Source organism: Rissa tridactyla, chromosome 2, assembly GCF_028500815.1.
Source record: "Rissa tridactyla isolate bRisTri1 chromosome 2, bRisTri1.patW.cur.20221130, whole genome shotgun sequence".
Classification (NCBI taxonomy): domain Eukaryota; kingdom Metazoa; phylum Chordata; class Aves; order Charadriiformes; family Laridae; genus Rissa; species Rissa tridactyla.
Window position 1 is genome coordinate 96,585,107 of NC_071467.1, and position 20,798 is coordinate 96,605,904.

The 20,798-nt window shown below is 41.1% G+C and overlaps 1 protein-coding gene across 1 annotated transcript in view; it reads right to left on the reverse strand.

Annotated features, from left to right (window-relative positions):
* CAP2 (cyclase associated actin cytoskeleton regulatory protein 2) overlaps positions 1–18,365 on the reverse strand; it is a 69,607-nt gene extending 51,242 nt beyond the window's left edge. Inside the window, exons 1-3 of the mRNA XM_054193204.1 lie at positions 18,209–18,365; positions 6,844–6,968; positions 3,100–3,200 (exon numbers count right to left, since the gene is read on the reverse strand). Coding sequence (XP_054049179.1) covers positions 3,100–3,200; positions 6,844–6,967 — 225 coding nt within the window. The 5' untranslated portion in view covers position 6,968; positions 18,209–18,365. The remainder of the gene's footprint in view (positions 1–3,099; positions 3,201–6,843; positions 6,969–18,208) is intronic.
* Between the last annotated feature and the right edge of the window lie 2,433 nt (positions 18,366–20,798).

Sequence of the window (20,798 nt, forward strand, 5' to 3'; positions counted from 1 at the left end):
ATTACTGAAACTCAAGCCAAACCATGGCACTATTCCACCACTTGAGATATCACATAAACAAAAACAATGTGAAGAAGCTCATAATAAACACAGCACAGAAACCTGCATCTTGGCCTCCTAAAATCTTGCTAGCTTTGCTTTGACAGGGTGAAGAGCCCATCAAACCTGCTTGACCAGCTTCCTCACTGGGACACAATCTGACCGTGTCTTCCACAGGCAGCTCTCTGTCATCCTCAGCACGTTTTCTGTAGTGGTGGAGGCATCTGGGCAAACAGCGGTGGGCCTCATGTCTCTCTGATCCAGCAATCAGCCAGTGCTATCCAGTGCTATCTGCTGGGCATAAGAGAACTTCCTATCCTGTAGACCCACAGTCTATTTTATACTGCTTTGGAATTTCCCTCATTCTGTCAGAAGAATGGTTCAGTGTTGGCACACATAGTGAGCCGGCTTCAGGGCTGTTATAACCTGTAATAGTTGGTGACAGCCTCCAAGACACTGGTATGTCAGGCCAAAGGCAGCCAGTTGGCAGCAGTCCTGGCCACGCTCACTCTTTCACTGACTTCACATGCTCTATAGTTATGACACGGACAGTGGAAAGTGGTTTCATAAAATCTCTCCCTGTAGGGGACTTTGTATTTCACAGAAATTTCCATATAATCACCAGATTTTTATTCCACAGTGACAGGACAGGAAAAGGACCTCATCTTAGCTGTTTAGGATATTTTGTTTTAAATAGACTAAGTAAAATCCCAAGCCATTCCCTCTGTCTGTCTTTTAAAAAGTGGTTAGTTTCTTTAATGCATTTGACCTCAGAGATTCACCCCTGCATGTACTGTAATTTGAATGAGAAATATGCTGCTCTCCAGACTGAGTCTAAGCGGCACTCTTCTTTGATAAACTAATCGTTGTAAAATCCACCGTGCTGCTGTATTTAACAGAGCCTGGAGCTAGCTATTAGTTCTCTTTTTTATTTTGTTCTCTTTCAATAGACTATTTAGAGTACAGCACGCTGAAAAAATAGGAATGGGGCTCCCTAAGAGATATTAGTTATGGCTGTATTCTTCCTTTTGCCAGAAACACAAACCACACAATCCTTACAGCAATCAGCACGAAATACATCATGTTAAATCCCTCATTTCTTTAGCATAATACGAAGTCTCGCTTTCTCTCATATTACCATTCTGGTCAGTCAGGTATGTGAGTTTTTTCTAGGCAACAGGTGTTTTTTGAAATAAAATACAACCTTCCCTTCAGCTCATTATGTGAAAGAGACAGCAGCTGCAAGTATAATGCTGAGGACACATGGTCTATAAGACACCCAGAAGAAAAATACTCCTTGTTCCATTTGTTAAGGTAAAGCACAGATGTTGCTTCAGTGATAAGCATGAGCATAAGGCAACCACAGTCTGCTTCATGTTGTAAATTCAGAATCTAAGATTTCAGAATATTTAATAGGCTGCAATCAGAATCACCGGTTTCTTTATGTAAGGGAAAGTTGTTTGTGTCTAATCTCCTAGTCCTAACAAATACTCCTTATCACAGTTTGCATTACACTACCATCACCAATATGCTAGGGACTATCCACAGACTTGGCAGATAAATTATTAATAGTCTTTTATACGGACTCAATTATGAGTATCAAATAGTGACAAATGCCTAAATTAATACATTTATTGATTTAAACATTTACAGATAGCGTATATTAAAAAGGTTTTAGTCATTTAGAATGTTAAATGCAGGGTTTTTTCCCTGCTTAGTGTTCATACTAAGCCTATTTCTGTATTGCTCAGATCTAGACTGTTGAGAAAATCAGCTGCAAAATAATGGTGTCTAATGAATGTAATGACCAAAGCTAGAACAGATCCTTTCCAGGGAGCAATTATTTGCTCAGTGAGGTGGGTAATTCCCCCTTCCCCCCACCCTCGGTTTATTAATTTTTTCCTAATTTCTTTTAAGAACAAAGTACATAAATAGCAGCTTACAGTATAACTGTTAAAGTAAAAAGGCTTTTTCAAATAAAAAAGGAAGTTCATCATGTCCTTAGAAACACAAAGATCCTCTAGAATTGCCTGTTCTCCTTACTCCCTCCAGTTTTCTAGGCCTAACTAGGTCAGAAACTCTACCAACAAGAACATATAACGCCACAGAGAGAACACAGCTCACAGAATAATCCCAGAGCTCTTCTTCCATTAGTAGACTGGTTACTTTGGCTGTCTTGCAAAATATTTATGCTGGCCTTGCAGCATAAATCCCAGTAGCTTGTAGGACTGCATGTTTTTCTGGCTCTACAGTGTTTGTTATGTAGAGCAACAGCTGCAATGAATTGGGAAATGTACACATGGAGAAAGGCCCGATGGCATGGATCTACTAGTCAAAAGCTTCACGCTCCTTCAGATGCCGTTCCAACTGACCCTGGCTCTTCTGCCTGTGTTTTTATTTCAAAATTGATATTGGTAAGTTCTTGGTGAGTCCATCCTTTGTCATTCTATCACCACCATAGAGAAGACAGGTTTAAAAAATAAAATGAAACAAACAAGCTCTGATCACAATATATTATAAGATTATGAAGTAATTTCATAATGAAACTGATAGCATAGTATTTCCTTGCTATGACATATGTGGTAAAAATGGGTCATTTAAATGTCTGAAATACTCATTTTTTAATTTGCTGTGATGTTGCAAATGAAAGAGATGTGAATAATAAAAACAAATGATGATGTACGTGCTTAGATACAACCACAAGAAGTTATCACTGCTTGGACCCACCTATTGTTTCACTCTTGTTCTTAATTGTTTTCCTGTCGTGCAAAGGGCTTAACAGCCACCAGGACAATTCAGATTGCTTGTGACTGAGAATATTTCTATGTTTTGCATACTATGGCCTTCAACCTTTGGTGCTGTAGAAGAGGAACAGGCTCTTCTTATGAACCCATACAGCCTTTTGTCCTTCCTGAGCCAACTGTCCTCAGTGTGTTATGCCGGGTTATCACTACTACAAGAACTAATAATTCAGAGAACTGATATCAATCAAGGCTGATCACACAGATTCGAAGACCTGTACACTTATATCATGGGGAGAAAATCTGAGCAAATACTCACATGTGTCTTCACATCACCCTCAAGAATCTTGCTGTACCTGAGAAACTCAGCAACACTTCCATTCAGCAGCCTATCAAAGGCTTCAACATACGGTGCTATGCCTATAGAAGAAGATCATTCCATTATAATGCATTCATAAAGTACATAATGCATAGGACATTCCTTTGTAGCAGATGGAGGAGAAATACCATAGAAACAGGGGAAATTGCTGTAACTTATTTTCTGCCATACTCACTGATTTGTGAAATGAGTGAAAAAGGATGTATACTGATTTTTTTTTCTAGCTGGAAAGAAAAAAAACGTGCTCTTGATAGAACTTGCCTAGAAACATGAAGAGAATTTACCCTGTATAATGTAATGGGGAGCCTCTTTTGTCTTAAAATAACAGGTGCTAAAACATTTCTCAGCCCTTCAAAGACCTAGTGGCCTGATAAGCATTTTGTCTTAACAAAATTCTACTGTTGTACATAAAACAAATATTATCCCCTAAAAAGAATCTGCACTGTGCTGAAAAACTATTTTTTATATCACCCACCCTTTCATGAAGATCTTTGTATTGTTTGGTGGCTCTTCATAGCAAGCAATTAAATTTCCAGTAAGATAGAGCCTTTAGAATCTGTTGACAGTGGATTTATGCAGTGAGATGTGGCTTTGTAATCTCCTTATTTTGTTGTCTGACCTTGCAAAACTGTCACTGGATAAAGAAAGCGCAAACGAGTCTTCTAGATGACACATCCCATTGACTATATATATATATACACTATACATTCTAACAGAAGAATAAAAATTATATTTTCTATATGGTATACAGAGCAGTTTCCTGATAAAGTGGACAATCAGAAAATGCAGATGACACTCAGTTTCTTACGCACCTGGCTTCTAAATGGCTTTATGTGGTACCTTTTAGGAAAGAAAAATAATCTTTCCTTGGATGCTTTCCAGCCCTCCCTTTACTCCCTGATATATCCTCATGTCTTGTCTATGGCTCAGAACCTTTGCCAGCTCCAGCATGAGCGACACACATGTGAATTTATGGCATCTTGTAGGATCTGAGAGACCAAGGTTAAAATTCTTCCCAGCCCTTCTCCTTCATTAATGAAGCCTGAAGATTGCTCTGAAGAGGTACCAGGCTTTCCCCAGAGAGTTTGCTTTAACCTTTTGGCACTATATGACAATTGTGTCCAAATTCATAATCTTGAAAGCCCTCTTTATTCCACAAGAGTCATCTGGCTCCTTGACAGAAAAAAGAAGGGCTCTGGCAATGGGAGTTTGCAATGGTCTGTGTGAAAAAAAAAAATGTAGTTAGTCAGCCAGGCGCGGGATTTCAAGGCTCCTTTTGTTCTCTTGATGTCACTCACCTTCAATTCTGAGGAATTTCTGGGCTTTCTTCCATATAAAGTGTTTGTGTGTAAACCCCTCAAATGACCTAGTGTACAAAAGGTTTTAGTTGTGGAGATGCTTTCCAAAGCCCGTTTATGTTCTTTGTCAAAATCTATGTATGTCTCCAAGAGAATCATTGTAACGTTTTACTTTAGAGCAGCGTTTTAAATAGCAGTTCACCAAATGGCAATTGTCCTATGCAAAACTAGAAAGCCACTATGCTATTTTTTACTATTCAATACAGCTAGCTCCCAGGAGCATTTCCTAGAATTTGCTGTGGGCTGTGCAAAGCAATTGAATTATTTGTTTGCAATCCTGCTGTCGTAAGGCCATTTAAGAAAACAGTAAAGGTACAGTTCTCCCATCCTCCTCATTATTTTGTTGTTTCTGAAAAAGTATTAATTGAAAAGTCAGGATTATTTTTTGTGATAATTCTAATTATGGAATGTTCTTTTAAGGGAGAGGGTCATGGTAGAAGAAAGCAATATATCTCCATTTCCACTAGAGATTTGAAAAAGGTCACACTCTGTCTGAGCATCAGTTTTAAAGGAGAGAAAGAGAGAGAGACCGGTTCTGTAAGACTGTCAGCTTTGCAGTCGCTGTGGAGGTTATGTGAACCTCTACAGAAACACAGTAACACAGGCAAACAGAATGACGTTTGTGGCACTCTATGTGTATCAGTCACCCAAACTGAAGAACTGGTAGTCTTTCCTAACTGCATCAGCAAAAGCTAATTCCTGCGTCCCTGTGTGAGACAGTTTTGCCTGGAGTCGTGGTGCAGGCTGGCAAGTGCCCCATGGTGCCACTCATCTCAGCTTCTTACTGCAGTCGCCCGCTGGCTGTGTTTTATAATCTCGCTCCAACAAGGTTTGTCAGTTGGTTTCTTCTAGGGATCTGCTGGGGTTCTAAGGCCCCCTTCCCTGTGGGTAAATCTTTTCACCTGGCTGAGCTCTTAGGTTGGGCCAAGGATATAGCAATTTTTCATGGAAGTACCTCACATGGTGAGTTCATCTCCTGTTCTGAAAGCAGCCCTGGTTCTGCAGTACTGAGCTCTGGATTAATATAGAGATTCATTATAGGATTGAAGCCTGTATTTTTTAAAAATGTAGATTACCTAGTAGTGATTGATTTATTTGTCAGTTTGGACACAGATCGTCTTTCTCCGTGACTTTGCTACGGTTTACTAGCCGTCTAGGTTTTCTCTGGACTGTACGCATTCTATTGCTGAAGCTTCCTCTGACGGGCTCACTCAGCTGCTATGGAAGCCTGCTAGAAGATGCTCCCTTCCTGCCATAGAAACACGCTGCTTTCAGTCAGCTGCTCCACAGCAGCTGCCAGCGCGTAGGCCCATGGCACGCATGACTGTGGGGAAGGTCCCTCACATGTGTTGTTGGGCAAGGGCTGTCACAGAGGGACAATAACGCGGCTGACATGCACTGACTTGCTTCTGTGTCGGTAAGGAAGGTGCCTGCAACTTTCTGCTTGTTCCGCGGCTTCTGCACAGTAGCTGAGTCTGTGCTGGGATGTGCTCTGCTCTGAGAATGCGGGAAAGGGCCAAGGAATACAGAAAGCAAAGGACATGAAGCTAATAAAGGGATATATGTCGGGGTTCTGGGTGAAAGAGCAAGCTCTGGAGAAAGGAAGGGGCACCTTTATTCCATCAACATCAGAACTGCCACATTTATAAGGTTATTTACCGTCTAACTTTCATGAACAACAAAAAAAATAAGGAGTGAAAAACTATGCTTTGGTAATGTGATGTGAATAAAGGAAGACAGAATTTTTTGGTGTATTCTCCAATGTAGTGCTTTGGAGATCCACTTGAGAAGGGAGAGCTCTAGAGATAACAAAAGGTGCCATGGATGTGTGCCAGCCCTTAACGAGCAAATGCTTATGAACAAACTCATATGATTAACGATATTAAACAATTATATGAAGTAAGTCTGCACTGTGAAATTCAGAAAGCTGGCAAATAAACTCAATGTTTATATTGCTGACCTCTTTAGGAATATTTATGCTGCAAATTTTGGGGATGTCTCATTTCTTCTGCCAATTGGGCTCAAGCAGACATTTTCATCTGGTGAGTTATCTACAACAATATAAATCCTAAAATGGAAAATGCGATAAAGCTTGAAATATGGACAGTATATTTAAGAGACTAGTCAAATCTTGAATCGTCTAGGCTATATTAATTTAGAATTATGCATATGACTAAGCTTGTCACGTGACATTTCTAAATCCATTTTTAAAAATACTTTCTTTTGATGTGGAATTCATAAGGGGTGGGATTGCACTCCCTCTTAGAAGACAAACAGGTGCAATTTTTAATAACAGAGAGATGGTACTTCAAAAAACCAGACTTACTTCCATTGACTCCATTAATGGCATCACACTCCATTCCACCAGATCTGTGCAAATCTGAAAATAACGATTCAAGTCGAGTCACTGCTTTCTCCAGTCTCTCCATCAAACCATGAGTCTCTGCCATTCTGAAAAAATCATTAAAGATAGAAACGGTGTTAACCCTTCTGCGTAAAGCCCATGCCTTATTTCATGTTACAATTCAGTTCATCTTGTGGCTTTATCTTTTATCAGCTTTTATGGTAAAACTTTTATTTTCTAAGTATTGTCTTCCTGGCATATAAGCAGTTGCAGGGAAGTAGCTGACATATGGTAACTTGCTTCTGTGTCAACAGAGAATATCATCAGTATTCAGCCCGGGTTTTTCATTGTAAACAGCAGATTCAAACCACTGCTGGCGAAGCTTTGGTCAGTCTATATGTGAACAATTTACGACAAATATATGTGTATGCTCCCAATCAGATATTGAGATAACTGAAATATATATAAACTTAATTGGCAAAAAATTATGCCTACAATGATTTGCATCAGCTATTTACAGAGGCAAAAATATAGACCCAGCTAATACTTTACCGAAAGACAGACTTTAAGTGTATACCTCCTGATTTTTGAAAAGGTACACTGTGACATTTGCCTCAGTCTTTAATGCTTCGTAGTAAGCCTCAGCCACTTTACTGAAGTCTACACAAGAAGTCAAGAAGGTCTTCTGTTTGTTTTTCTGATATGATTTACCATCACTTAATTTTTTTTCTTACGAAAGTACCTGATGCGAATCAGTGTTTCCCAAGCTTTTTAAATCAAGCACTAATTAACCTTTAGAAAGAAAAAAAATAAAAAAATCCAGGGGCCTGCTTAGGCAGTACTGCTACAGTGCTTTTGATTTAAAATGAAATAGAAATTAGGTTAAAATTTTTAACAACCCACACTTTACTTTCTTTCCTCACAATGCGGTTATCTGATTTCTTACGTGTGAGGAAGTGTAGGCATTGACATTTTTGAATACTGGCCAATGTCTCAGGGAACACAGTGCTATATACACCTCAGACTGAGAAACGGTTATATAAGCAAAGACAAAGCATTGTTTAAATCCCCTACCATTTAATATAACAAGTTTAATGCACATGTTCCTCACTTAAGGTTGTGTTTTATTCTGCTGAGTGACATACAGTAAGGGGAGGTGCGGGGGGGGGGGGCAGGAGTATGTATGGCTCTCAAATAACATCATCCTTATGAACAGTTCCAGCTCAGCTCCCAGAGTAGGACTCCATCCCCTGCCCAGCTCTGGGGTGTGCAGAAGCAGGGGCAACGGGGGATCTCGTGTCCCCATTTGGGGTGAGCAGGCAGTCAGCGGCTCCCTGGGGTGCCTACTCTGTGGCACTCTGCCACCAGGCACTGATTGTTGTATGGCTTGTAGACTAGAAAGGTTAGCCGTACCTGGAACGTATGTGTAAAGGTCTTAGTTCCTAATGAACAGCCTGAGTTCCTAATGAACAGCCTGCTAAAAGTGTGAGTATTTTAGAGACGTCACAGCATAACAGGACATTCCAATAAACTGTGCAATACTATGCAACGCTAGCAACCAAAACAAACAATGCTGCTTTGGGGTGAGTGCCTAAATATTATAATAAAAAAGTAAAGTAATATGAAAAGAACGGTTTTACACATTAATATTAATAATTCTTAAGAATAAAAAATAATAGTAATAATAGTATTTTTATTTTTTAAATTTAAGCGCGAGAAAATATTAGCTACTAGGACTGTGGAAACACATGCAAAACTCTCGTGCTGAGTCATGTTGCCTGTCAAACAAGGTGGGACCTTCAGACTTTACCCTATAAATATAATGAGGTTTGTGTTTGACCTAAAAGTGAAGCAGAAGATTTTACAGTGAGAAGCCCTCGGGACAACCATTCTCATGAGAAAGTTTTGTCTGGAGTTTATGGGTTTTTCCTATTTACATTAAATAAAAGAGCAAACCCCCAAAAAAGGATGACATTAGATAGTGTGCATATAAACACTGCCAAAACTCAGAGGGGCTCTCTGCTTATATTGAAAATGCACACTATTCTGTTTGAAAAATCAATGAATTTTTAAAAAAAAAACACCTTAACTTTTTGTAGGGTTACAAGTAACTTGGCAGGAATGAGATGAAAGTATCAGGAGAGCTTCTAAAATGTGCAAACTTTTGTGAGAATATTAAACCTTTTCTTAAAACAAAAGCACTGTTAATCCTCAAAATTATTATGGACATACCCTGCTACATAAAAGCCTAAAATGGTGTCTAAACCAGTCCAAAGTCAGGCTGGTCTAACATAGCATACTAACAGTCAACTCATTTCATCAGTATTTTAAAGTATATTTCCAGTATAGTACCTGTTAGTCTTTATTTGAAGATACAGTCTGGTAGTGTTTTTTTTTTATTTCTGCCTTAAAATTTTCCATGATTACGTGTACAAATTTTTTTGGAAGACCTGTTACTTTTGGCCTCTTCAGCCTGTGGAAGGACCCAATTGTTTGACTACAAACCCTGCGCACACTGTTTGACCGCACACACTTGGAATCTCACAAATGAACAGAAGTGGATCAGGCTTACAATGTTCTACCCAACAAACTGCCCTCTGTAAGATGCCAATGGACATTTTTATGCAACACTTTCCAAATGCAACATAGTCTTTTGCTCACTATATCCTTCACAGCTTTATTCTATTCCCATTAGCTGGAGAACTACAATGTTGTTCTTCAAAAAGCAGGTATCATCAGCAAGGCAATCACAGAATAATATATTGTTATAGTCTTTTTAGACAGAAGTAGGAACCATTTTTACCATAAAATTAGGGAAGCCAGGTTTTCAGTGTTTTCATAAGGAATGTTACACTTAAGAACTTCTCAATCCTTATGTTTACACTGAACCTACTTTTTTACCTATGTACTTATACATTCATGACTACATAGTATTTGTATCTATACTTATATATATGCGTGCACGTAAGTATACACTCAGGTATCCCTGTCATGTATGAAGAAAGTGCAAGTATATTTTTGCCATTACTGCATATAACACAACAAGAGCAAATCAGTTGTACATATAATAACCTGACATTTACACTTCGCTTTACTGTCAGTTGACTAGGTATCTATCTTACAAACAAGACTGGAATTAATATCACTGATGTGAAGACTCCACTGAGCAATGCCATGACAACTCTCTTCATCCGTTCTCAATCTAAACATTGACATCTTTGCCCATATTTAGGGATTCACCTATTTGGCTCATATTATGACAACCTTCAGCATTTTCTTGGCCTATATTTAGCTGTTCATCTGATTACTTATCATTCCACACTGCATTCTGCGTGGTCAAACCAACACCACAAAGCCACAGCTGAAAAGGAGTCAGAACTCAAACAGTACAGCTTGACTCTGAAGATAATGCGTGTGTAACATATCATCAGAGCTTATATTATAAATAAATAATAAGACTGGTCTACTTACAGTGTCCGACAAAGTCTTTGCATGTCAATGAAAAGTAAAGACAATGTAAATATGTCTATGGGATGTTTCCACTCCCATACAGCACATTTTTACATCAAGACTGATTTTCTCTCTCATCTCTACTACTTAATTAAAACTTTGATCTTGAAGTGTATTATAGGCTTAATCATGTATCTTTTCCTGGAGTTGATGCTGACCACCTACAAGGAGTTAAAAACAACAGTGCTTCAACTCCCATGTAATCCAGTATCTAGTTGCTCTCTTGATGGAGAAGTACACTGTCCTTCATTGAAAATAAGGTCAACTAAGAGCCAGGAAAGGTGTTAACCCAGATCTACTGGCAATCGTTTAAATGTTGACATTGTAAACTGTCTCTTGTGCACAAAAAATAAGAGGGAGGATCCACAGATCTGCCCCGTTTACTGTTAGTGATATCTTTTTTGGGAGTGCTAAAGGCCCGTGGTAATACTACCATCTGTCGTTTCTTCCCCAAAAGAAGTGAAGCCAAAACCAGGTAGAACAAGGCATGCTGAAGACCAAAAAGCAGATCTCTTTTTAAAGAAAGGCCTTGGGAGATCACTGCTTTTCTCCTCAATTTGACAGCTGTCTCAAAGCACCATTTATCTATTATCAAGGGAAAAAATTTTGTCTGTAGACTAAAATTCCCTGACATACTCATCCCAAACAGCATTCAAACTGGAATCCAAACTATTCCTATTATCAGTGCATATGACTTATGACAGAGGACCACATTACTCTATCTCAAGAAGAAACAACTTGTAACAAGCCCACAGGGAAGGAAAAGCAGTATAGTAACATAAAGGGAAAAAATAAACATACGATGACTTATCAGGCGTGTAAAATTGGCAGGTTTGAACACAGGAGTGGTGCCAACCTGTAAAGTATATTACTCTGACAAACATCAGCAAGAGAAAGTATAAAGTTCCATGGTTTGATTTACTTCCTAACACTTTTAATTTAGAAGACAAAGAATCTACTTGGTCTTTTTCCCCTAAGTACTAGTCCTTCCAAATCCATGTAGCATCTGAAAAATTAAGCCAGGTCTCACTCACACTCATCATCTGAGATGCTACAGGTCAGATTTTGCTTTTCCTCTCTATATCAAAAAAGGGCAGATGACTAAAACAGGCAGTAATGTGGCATTTTAATTATACCTAACATTCCTACACTGCTTGGAAAATCACAATCTTATTGAAAGTATAGCAGCCTGCCCATGTGCTTTCTCTCATAGTCTTTTAATAAATTGCTACTGAGATATGAAATAAAATATACAAAAGCCTAGACTGCCAGCTGGTACTATCAGAGAGCCAATCATGAATGTTTTATAGATCCAAAGCAATGTGTCCTCTAAGAGTTCTTCTGTACAATATATATCAATATATTACAAGGGAGGGGAAATGTGTACGCTCCTGAACATGCTCTCCAATTACAAAAGCATCTCAGGGCACTTCATTTCTGAATAACCACACAGAGCTTGAGCCTGAAACGGCTGGCTTTCCTACACCGCCACTCAAACCTATGTACCAACTCCAAGCTGTGTTGAGTGGGCAGTCTTTTTGCTACCTTTGGCATCAGACACAAATTCCTGCTGCCCGTTCTGGTCCAGACAATTAAAACCCACTGGTTTGGGGCCTCGGGGGTTGCTCGTTTCCAGGCAGAGCTCAGAAGTAGCCGGGTACTGGCTGAATGGCTAACAAGGAGCCCCTGAAGCTATTTGGGTTACTACCATAAAAGATTTTGGGTGGAGAATGCAAAGCAAGGGAGTATTGGTTAGAAGAAAGTGTGTGTTGGTAGACGGACAGAAACATTACCTTGTATGGTTTGTGTTTTGTTTCCCATTAGCTGTATGGAAGGAATGTAAACAGAGGCTTGTCAAACTGATGTCAAGTTGGATTAAACCAGAAGACCTCTCAGTAAAGCCCTGTGTGAGGAGAATGATCCAGGGTTCAAATCAGAGCCTTTGGTGACCTTTTTTTCTTGTTTTACCCCTAGATCTGCTACAAGCTCCTTTGGAAGCAGTGGTCTTTTAAGTACAGAATAAAAAAATCTTTTTTTTTTCCTAGTAAAAGATACAGTCCTGTATATCTAACAGTATTTGAATTTTGACAACTTGTTCTTCTTGTTGTTGTTGTTAAAATGGACAAGTGTTATACCTGAAATAGCAAAAAGACAAAAATGTCTGTGTGACCTCTGATTTTTGTGGATGGGTATGCCGCTTTGACTGATAAGTTGGTTAGAAGTCTTGGCTGGCTCCAGTATACTCATCATAAAATATTTCTGTCTATAGCTCAATGCGTGTGTTAAAACCACTGATAAGCTACAAATGAGTCCCCCGTTGCTGTGCATAAGAGCTTGCTACCTAAATTATCTTGTCTGTGTTTTTAAAGGGTTATTTTTTATAAGCAAAAAATATTTTTGCATAGAAGAGGAAAAAGCAGGTTCCGGTTGCACCTCTTCCATTTAACCTAAGTTTTTTCCTTTGTCTGGCTTCCTGCTGTTGGTACCACAAAGCAAACATTTCTGTTTGCATTCTGGCTCTTCCTCTGCTTCTCTCCCTCTCCCAGTGATCAGGCTGCCGTCTACAAAAACATGCAGGAAAGGAATGGAGGCATTTTTGTATCCCATTTATAAGAGATAAATTTTTATCTCTTTTAAAAAAAAAATTCAAAAAATATAAAAAAACTGCTTTGTGAAACAATCCCTATTTTGACAAGAACCCCGAAGACTGTTGACGCATTTTAGATTTCTTATCACATCCCAGTTTAGTCCCATAATTATGGGTGAGCAACTGCACATGTCAAGCTGTGTGTTTACAAGTCCATGTAATAATAGCATGGACTGTGCTTAGGCCTCTGATAATTAAATACGAATTCTTTAAGATATGTCATGTGTTCATGTATGTGCTTAATATCTCCTGGAATATCAGTTAACTTTCTAATTATATGTAAGTTCTATGAAGAACTCCTATCCCTTGCTGAGTAATTTTCACTGTCTTATCAATTTTGAGATCACAAAGAACAAGTTCATTATTTAATGATATACTGAAGCAGTCAAGACTTGACAGTCTGTGTAAGCATGATTGACTCAAAATAACCAAGGCAACGCAGTTTCTAAGTACATTCTCCTATTCTTTTTATGCTCCCTTTTTATGTCACCGCTGCTCATAGTCTTTTGTCTTGGTTTTATTTTCTTCTCTCCCTCCAATGAAGTGTAAGAGTTTTAGTATCTCTCCAATCAACAGAAACACAATGTTCTTAGCCACCTCATTTACTATGTATTAGCCTGGTGCTTTTCATGTAATCAAGCATCCTGAAGGCCTTACAAGCCGTTTAATTACCTGTCACAAGTCCAATTACTGTATGTAAGCAGGCTGCCTTGCTGAACCGAGAAAATACTGCATGCAAGCATTGATTTTATTAAAGTGCTTCAGTTCAGTTCATAATAACTGAAGAGTAAGGTTCTTTATGCTACAGTTCCAACCAAATTGAATTTGCACTGTCTGAAAGCATAAACTCCACAAAGTACAGATGCTTATGGAGTGTTCCAGTGCTTCTAGGATGTGAAAGGAGACAAGCAGAGGGGGAACGTTAAAACCAAACAGATAGTGTTGCAAGCTCAAAAAACACAAGTTCTGAAATGACTTCTGCAGAAAAGATGAGGCTGTAGAGTTATTCAGTACCAAGGTTCATAACGGTTTTGTTTGCTGTGAGGCTGGCCTTTCACAACATTTCCACACCCTGGTTCTCATGCATATCCATATTATGTCAAAGCCTGAACAGGTGGGCTTGATTTCAGCCATTGGTAGCTCACGTTCTTGCTCTTACCAGAACATCCTGCTGCAATTATGATCTGAGACTCTGATGGTCTCAGGCTCATCGTGGCTGCCCCGCTCAGCCTGCGGCCTGTGGCCCTTCTTCCAGCAGCAGCCAAGGGGGCTGAAGCAAACTTTTTGCTATTTGAGTACTCCCTTGGCTCTGCAGCTCATTCGTGATCTTTATTGATCACAAAAACTCACAGCCTTCGCCCATCTCCCATTCTAAAATTCAGCCCACTGATTCAGCAATACTGCTAGCATTGTAATGGGTTGTGCCTTTGCTTCTGATTCGGGATGAAATGGGCCACCTGCTACTAAAAAAGACCTTTCTATTTCTTGCGATAACCTGGTTACTACTTAGAGGTCCTGAGTTCTAATGATAATCCACGCAACCTTGCTCACTTACAAGATCTGAGGTGTTTGGCTATTTATCCCTCCTCTGTTTCAGTGTGAGGTATCGTGAAGCCGAGAAAGATCAAACTGGACCCATCCTAGATGCTTATAAAGTTAGCCTTTTCTATGATGGGTGCTTTAGAGGGCACAGAACTGTTAGGTGAATTATTCTGCTGTTTTTTCTCTCAAACAATGATGGATTACACATGGAAATGTAAATCATTCGTTGCATTCCTTCCAAAAAGCAATTAATTATTTAAAGTAATACAAAGCATAACTTCAATGCATAGGATCTGAGCACATCTTCTTGGAAAAATACGACACCATTCAATTATATACTTAAGCATTTACCTTGTCTTTTTATATATGCTACAAAAGCATTAAGCCTTTGATTCCCAGGATACTACTACTGGTATTTTGGATTTTACAAGCAATTTCTTTAGTCTGCTATTCTCTCAAAAATTGTGGGTCAGACAAAGCAATTTCCATTAGCATATACTCAGGAAATTAGTCTCAATGGGACCTTTTTTAGTAACAAAAAGTCCCTGAAATTTGACATAGTCAGAAAATACCTTACATACAACAGTAGCAAGTATGTGTATGGACTAAGGCCACGTCTATGCCATAAGGTCTTGCTAACGTGGTGACAAAGATCACAGAGGTTTAAGAAACCCCAAAACCCATACCCTTGCTGAACCAGCTGAATCAGCGTAATCTCTGCCATAGATCCAGCTGTGCTTATGTGTGCTTTTGTCATTTCAGTGTATACTGCTTAGTAAAGGTGATGACATTCCGGTATGGTTCTAGCCGTCGCATATTCTTGAAGAATAGCTGAGCCTTCAGAGTTCAAAGCATTTCTTATTTGAAGAGTCAGTAAACTGTATCTGCCAAAATTACTCATTTTTCAAAAATATGCGAGCAACTGGAGCTTACTCTGTACCTCAGAAAAATGACAAGTTCTCAATTGCTCCCCCTATTGCAAAAGCCGCACTTAGAATTTTAGAGAAAGCAATTAAAATTATTTTTATATATTCGGGGTGCTTAATCAAGCAAAATCTTTTAACCAGTTCATAATAAAACAGCTGTCTGAATAACTGCAGTAACTTACACCTGCTTTATTGTAGGTGTTTCTTTGTTTTTGCCCCAATAAGCACGATAACTAATGAATGTTATCCTTCACGTAGTAGGCATCCACTGCAACTATTGAGTTTGCTACTGTTGCACATGATGTTAAAACTTGTGCAGAACCACAAAGACTATTTCTTTAACGTATTTGGCAGTTCACCATTTTTCTTGCTAGAGTTCAAACCTCTTACAATGCTATTGTCACTGACAGGCCACAGATTGAAACATGGAAAAATTAACTGACTTGCTTCAGGTAATGTTGCAAGTCAATGTCAAGGCTGGGAGCTGAATACAATTAATGTGGTTTCCAGCCCTTCTTGCTGCCTTCTGCTTCTTTTCCAATACCTGCTAATTCAGATATTATTTTTTTTCCCTTAACTTAGGGTCCTCAATGTATTTTAAATGGTTAATAAAAATTATACACTGGGACTAGAAAAACTAATGATGGGGGAGTTTGAATATATGTAAGCTTAGTACCCTTGCTCCTTATGGTATATTCTCCACTGAAGTGAAAGCCATAGCTGACAAAGAATAATGAAAACATGTCATAGATTGGTTCTGCCATAATAGTAAATAATGCACATCCTCTTCATTTCTATTTAATTGAGAAAACATATTTTATTCATTACACTTGGAGTTGTGCCTGTCCACTTTTCACATCTGAGCAGTATTCGTTTGAGGGGGAAGAAGCAAATGAATTGTAAGAATATTCTGAAGACTAGTATTTTGGTTATGACCAAGACCTAAAAGAGACATACCATTCTACGTGTCTGGCTTTGCTACAGAAGGTGGGTTGCCTTTGTTCTTGTGCAAACTTGCTCAAAATAAAATCAAGCAGTGTTATGAAATCCCTGTCTTGAAAATGTAGAGGATCAGAAAAGAAGTTTATTATCATTTGCATAATAAGTAATTAAAAGGAAATGCTAGGATAAGATTTTAATAAAATTAGGATATCCAACTCACAGTAATGTCTTAAAGGGCCCGCTTTGAGATACTGTATTGAGTTTCAACTCATTCTGTCTTCTACTTTGCTATTCTAAATAATTTTTAAAGTTACGTTTATGAAGTAGGACTAGTTTCCTGACTACAGTTTCACAGAACAACAAAACATGGTAGTCCATAAATCATTGCCACTTTTGCCGGGCTTAGAAATAAATTAATGAAAATTTGCAGTATTGATCCCACTCTGCCCCCCTCCTGAACAGACTCCTTCCAACTATTTCCTAACGGACTGGCCTCTGTGTAGGTTTGGGGTTTTTTTTCTGAAAACATTTTCCATCATTGGAAAACAACCACATTAAGGTAATGCATATAAAGAAAGCTTTCTTCCCCAGATGGTCTTTGTTTTTAAGACTGCCCCTACGCGTTATGAAACCTGAATTTTACTTGGTAAAAATCCTCACTGTTGATCCTGCAATGCTAAGATACAGATCTACAGCAACGCTCGAAGCAAAGGACAGATTTCACATTTTTAGGTGGGGTCACAACAAGTTCTCCTCGGCTGCGGGGGGGCCGTGTCTCTGGGGGAGTGCTCCTTTCAGATGTCAAGTTATCGCAAAATGCAGCATCTCAGCTTCGCAGCTCTTCATCTCTGCCTTCCTCCTGCCCCCTCCGAACGCCGCCTTCTATTTGCAGAATCCCTTAGGTATTTTTATAGAAAGGTATATATTCTCTCTTCCGCTCCCTCACCCTAGGATGCCGTTTAACCCTTTTCTCTGGGCTAAAACCAGTGGGCGATTCAGTCACCCCCGCCACCATACACACCCCCGGCTCCCAGCGCGGGGGGAGCCCGGCACTCGGCGCCCAGATACCCGCCCCCTCACCGAATTAGATCATCTTACGCTGATTAAGAGAGTTCACGACTGGCATCGCTTGACCGAGTCAGGTCTGCATAAACAGGCGGAGGGCGTTTTTAATAACCTGCCTGGATGCGGGGTGGGGGGGGGCCGGGGCACAGCCGAAATCCGACACGCGCACACCCCCCGCTCCCCGCGAGTCAGTCACGGCGCTGAGCGGGGGCTCGGCGGAGGCGGCGCGGGTTCGGCCCCACAGAGGATGCCTCATCCGCTGTGGTATTTTGCCGGGGTTCCCCCCCACACCCCAGACCCCGCGGTTCTTCGCATATATCACCGCGGGGGGCTAGGGGGGAGGCGTTCCCTGGGCAGCCCGGCGCAGGTGACATGGGAAGCTGACCGGGCTGCGGGCCCTCAGCGCGGCCGCGCCCGCGGGGCCCTGACCCACATAGCGCCGGGGGCTCTGCCCGCTCAACAGACAGACGCCGCCGCCCCGCAGCCCCCGGCCCGACACCGCAGACGTCCCCTCATCGCTGTGACCTCCCCACGCTCCCCCCCGCCTTCCCCAAGATGTCCCCTCCAGGCCCCCGCCGGCAGCAGCGCACCCACAGCCCCGGCCGCGCCGCGCCGCGCCGGGCCCGCCCCAGCCCGCCCGGGGCCCGGGGGGTGGTGGGGGGTCGGGCCGCTCCCCGCATCCCGCCCCTCCCGCCGCTGCCTGCTCTTGAGTTACCTGTTTTGATGACCCGTGTAGCCTCTTTATTTTTTTTTTTTTTTTTTTCCCCCTCCTCTCGGCAATGAAAATCCGTGGCCGGTCACTCGCTCCCCCCCTCCCTCGCCTCGCCGCTGCTTTCCCTCCTCCTCCTCCTCCTCTTCCTTCTTCTCCTCCTCCTCCTCCTCCTCCTCCTCCTCAGCGGGAGCCGGTGTCAGTCAGTCAGTCCGTCAGTCACATCAGCTGCCCGGGCAGGCAGGCAGAGAAATGCCCGGCGGCTTCCGGGAGTGCCAAATAAAGACAAGTCCAGAAAAAGAGAAAGGGAGAACGGTGGCAGAGATGGAGAAAGAAAGCAAAAAGTGGGTGGAGTGTGAAAATGGGGAGAGAGAGAGGGAGAGGGAGAGGTGTCTCTCGGCGGTGGCGGTGCCGGCGGCTCGGAGCCTGTGAGGAAATGGCAATGGTGGAGCATCACGGAGGAGCAGGGGAGACCCAAGGCACCCAGGGTAAGGGGCACCCACGGCCACAGGCGTGGTGGCCCCGCGTGCCCATCATCGGGCACAGCTCGGGTGAGCAGGAGGTGAGCCCCCCCGTGCCACGCTGGGAAAGGAGAGCGGGGTCGGTGTGGAAACCGGCAGATCCCTCTCGCGGCAGGGGAGGCTGAGGGCAGCCTCACCTACACCCAAAATAGTTAATTGTCTACTCTGACATGGACCAATCTGTACCAGCGCAACCCTTGCCATAGCTGGGCCTGCAGTGAGGTTGTTGCCTTCCTTATGTACGGCCACAAAATCAGGACTTCTCCCAGGAGGTAAACCCTTTTGCCCGGGCCTCCTTTGCCAGGCTCTGTGGGCTTCACACCAGTCCATGCTCCTGGCCAAACGGGAGCACGCCTAATTGCACGCTTTGCAATTACGCGGTGCCCGTCACCACGTGGTCTCAAGGGGCATCTGGTCATCCACCTGAAGTCTGCTTCACCTACAAGTAGCAGATGAGCTGGCTCTCTGCACAGAAGTCTCGGGAGAAGGCCATGAATTCACAGCCTTTAAAGGCACAGTTTGCTCTTGAATGGAAAAATAATTCATTAGTTAGTGATAATAAAAAAGACCACACATATTTTTCAAGTCAATCTTGTGGTTATGCAAAAATCAGTAGCACTTCTCCCTACCAAATACATAGCTTATTTTAGAAGACTTTGAGTTTCATGTCACATGGTTTGACAACAACATTATAAAATCTGGAGCACAAGAATTTGTTTTAATTGTGCAGCAGTTAAATGGGGTCTGAGGAAAATCTTATTTTAACAAGGATGCCATAGTTAACAGCAGCTCACAGACCTCACATGCCTAAAGACAGCATTAAGTAAAAAGCAAGCTGACTGCAAGGATCGGTCTGGGATCGAAACTCACTAGTGCAGGCAATGTAATTGGCATCAGAAATTGCAAAAAAATAGTGCCACAGCTTACTGTATGCAGTGAAATGAACTACTTCTTCTTGGCATGTATAAACAGCCAGATGAAAGCAACAGAACAGCACAGGTTTTAAACCAGAGGGTCTTGCCAGACCTTCCAAAAGGGTAAAAGGCAGCATGGAATTGAAGACCTGATTGTAAAAATGCATAGAACACAGAAACTACTTATGAGAAGTGAGAAAAAAGTCCAGATCTCTTTCTGGAAAGACAAGCTCAAAAGATTAAGGAACTGTGAAATTACTACATTTAGACTAAAGAGGATGGTCCATATTCATACAGCTCGGAGAGAAAAAAAAATCCCAACACCTCTGCAGTGTCAGTGTGGTAAGTGGAAAGTTTAGGATGATAAATGCAATTGAATTTCTGTAGAATGTCAATTTAATTTGAGAAAAATGCAACACAGGTAATTTACAAAAAGTTTTACAAGCTCTCACTGTAAGAGCACTGTCAAGCACCCCACATCATCCTTTTACATCATAGGTAATGCAGAAAAGAGGGGAAATCCACTGGGCGTTTCCTTTCCAGGGAAAGCCTTATGAGACCACCAAACTGGCAGATGCCCTACATGTCTAAACCAAGTTCCCTATAACACAGCTTCGCTCCCGACTTCTAGTGCTTTCTTCACAAAACAAACGAGTTCTTTTTTTCTCTTCCCCAGGAGAATGTTGGCAAACTTAAAAGGCTAAGACTAAGGTAAAGGGAACAACAAGAAGTAATAAATTCAGTAAGAAGGGGGAAAAGGGCGATTCAGTAATTGTAAAGTGACCTCATAATAAAGAGAAAATCCAGTGGCAAGCAAAGATGTAAGATGTAGCACTTGGAAACATTAGAGAAGAGAGCCTTGCAGTTTCTATATAAATAAACGTGATCTTAAAAGGCAGTACTATAAACAACTTAGTAGTTATTAACTCAGGCCGAGCAACAGCCCCCTAAAGAGAAGAAAGGAATGAGAGACGTGCAAATTTTGGACTTTGCAAAATGTTGTATGTGCAAAAATATCGACTAGATAATATGCTATTGTTTCATCCCGGAGCATAGTGTATGGTGTTTAATATAACTTTATAATTTTTTTTTTTCATTTTACTTTTTGACTTTGCTGAGGCAGACAATCTGTGCCAAGGCTGGCATGTTTTATTCCCTTTT